Source organism: Agrilus planipennis, unplaced genomic scaffold (assembly GCF_000699045.2).
Source record: "Agrilus planipennis isolate EAB-ADULT unplaced genomic scaffold, Apla_2.0 scaffold199, whole genome shotgun sequence".
Taxonomy (NCBI): Eukaryota; Metazoa; Arthropoda; class Insecta; order Coleoptera; family Buprestidae; genus Agrilus; species Agrilus planipennis.
The window spans coordinates 277453-279519 of record NW_020439011.1 but is presented as its reverse complement, the minus strand read 5'-3'; the positions used below and the strand labels follow the sequence as shown (position 1 = coordinate 279519).

The following is a 2067-nucleotide window of genomic DNA, read 5'->3' as shown; positions in this document are numbered from 1 at the left end:
CTGTAATAAAAAAAAAGATTAAATAAATTCAAATATTTATGTTTAAAAATCAAAAATTTACATCTGCTTTTTAATATAGTCTTTTAAAGTGGGACTATCCAGATTATTATAACTGTTACCACCAAAATAAAACATGCCCATATATGGCATCAAAAAACCATCAGCTCTTTCATATTGTGTGTGCTGGAAAAAGAAAAAGTAAAAACTATGGTACTTTGAAATAAAATACAACATTCTGGATACTGTTACATAAGACTCACCTCTAAGTTTTCATTCCTTTTACTAGAATATTTTGATTCACTATTTGCTCTAGCATTTGATCTATTATAATGCAACACTTTTGTTCCCCTACTACGACTTTTGCCTTCTCTTGGCAAGTTTTTTTTAGGTAGTGCACTGTCACTATCTTTTGCATATGAACAGAGGTGCTCATTATCCGACATATGCACATCTGAATTGTGTCTTTCCCCTTTTTTTGGAGAATTTTCTCTTGGATTACCTTTTGCTAAGTCTATCTCTAGTGGTACCCATTTCTGTTTATTAGTTTTTCTTTTTTTATCTGAAGAATCTTCTTCATGTTCAGCTACAGAACCTTGTTTTGATGCAAGGCCTTTTTTCTGAAATGAGAGCACAAAACAATATAAAAGTGTATTAACTTTTATAAATATGTATTAGTAAAATATACCTCAAGGGTACAGTTTCCAAGAGATGGCCAATCACTAGCACCAGAAAATTCACTAGCCTACAATTTAATATAAAAATAGATTATAAATAAACAGTTAGTTATATTATAAAAAATTAAAAATCTAAATCAATAACACCAATATTATACAAATTAAGACCATACCCTTGCTAAAAATTACCTTTTGTTCTTTGGAACTTTGAACTTTTTTCCAAGGTTCTCCATTTGTAACTTTGTGCACAATACTTTCAGTAGTTTCACATACTTCTTTTGAAGACATTGCTTGTGTTGCATTTTTATTTACTTGCCAGGGATTTACTTTCGGCAGTGGGGCTTCAACAAACACCTTTTTTACTTCATTTGTACTTTTCTTGTTGTTTTCTTGTACTGCAATATTTTGGAGCATTTCACGATTTGAATTTTCACGTTTTTCTACATTAGTATTGTTTCTATCACTGACTGCATGTTTCTGTTTATCATGTGATTCTTTTCCCTTAAATTTATCACGTTTTTTATCATGCTTACGCTCTTTTCTACAATGACTGACTACAGGGGTGAAATTGCCTCCATCATCTAAAGAAGAATTCACCATACCATCAGTATAGGACTTTGATAAACATTTCTTTTTATTGCTGGACGAATCACTTGACTGACTGACCAATTCTAAGTTCTCTTTGTTGCTCTGATGATCCTCGTCTTCTACTGCTTTGAAACTCAGAACAACATGGGCATAAGAGGTCCCTGTTAATTCCTGTTCGGAATTTACCGGATGGTTATGATTGTCATTTCTTGAAGCATTGCTTGTAAGATTTCTCACCACTTGTGTTGACATGTTCACTTAAAAATTTCTATCTATGAAAGAGCATTTAGAATTTGTGCTGTATTTTGTTTATGACTATCAATATGGCATATATATGATGAACCGTATCTACATCATCTTAATAAAAGCACATGTTTACACCTAAAATTATAAAAGAAAACGGTTACCTCTGCTTTACAAAACACTAAGTAACTTTTCAAGAATAGCTTTCTCTTGTTATTTAAAGTACAAACATTTCGAAATTACTTAAAATGTATTTTCTTCGGCAATATTTCTCTAAAATATAAATGTTGCAGTTGGTACAACGATAACAGCCGCCAGCGCTGTCTCTGTCAGTCGTCATTGGTTACATTACACACCTGTCATTACCTTGTAATTTTTGTGGATAATGTATCCTAAATCGTATGATATCTACCCTTTACCTTTTTAATTATTAATACGGTTAAAAAAATCTGAATATGTATGATCAAATATGAAACTAGCGTTATTCGTTTCAAATAAATTATCAATGAGTTGATGAACCATACTAAATCTAATAATAATACTTAATTAAAAAAAAAAAAAA

At 30.9% G+C, this 2067-nt stretch overlaps 1 protein-coding gene across 1 annotated transcript; it reads right to left on the bottom strand.

Annotated features, from left to right (window-relative positions):
* Positions 1 to 57: 57 nt before the first annotated feature.
* On the bottom strand, positions 58 to 1989 carry LOC112904921 (la-related protein 1-like). Its single transcript, XM_025976183.1, has 5 exons — positions 1500 to 1989; positions 864 to 1433; positions 686 to 742; positions 261 to 617; positions 58 to 183 (listed from the first exon to the last, which is right to left on the bottom strand). The coding sequence occupies exons 1-5, from the start codon at positions 1512 to 1514 to the stop codon at positions 58 to 60; spliced, it is 1125 nt and encodes a 374-aa protein (XP_025831968.1). The 5' UTR covers positions 1515 to 1989.
* Between the last annotated feature and the right edge of the window lie 78 nt (positions 1990 to 2067).

Excerpts from the sequence above, each read along its gene's own strand:
- LOC112904921 (XM_025976183.1), bottom strand. Across the intron at positions 743-863 it reads AAAGTTCCAAAGAACAAAAG|GCTAGTGAATTTTCTGGTGC; the intron begins GTAATTTTTAGC and ends ATTAAATTGTAG. Across the intron at positions 184-260 it reads AAAGGAATGAAAACTTAGAG|CACACACAATATGAAAGAGC; the intron begins GTGAGTCTTATG and ends TTCTTTTTCCAG.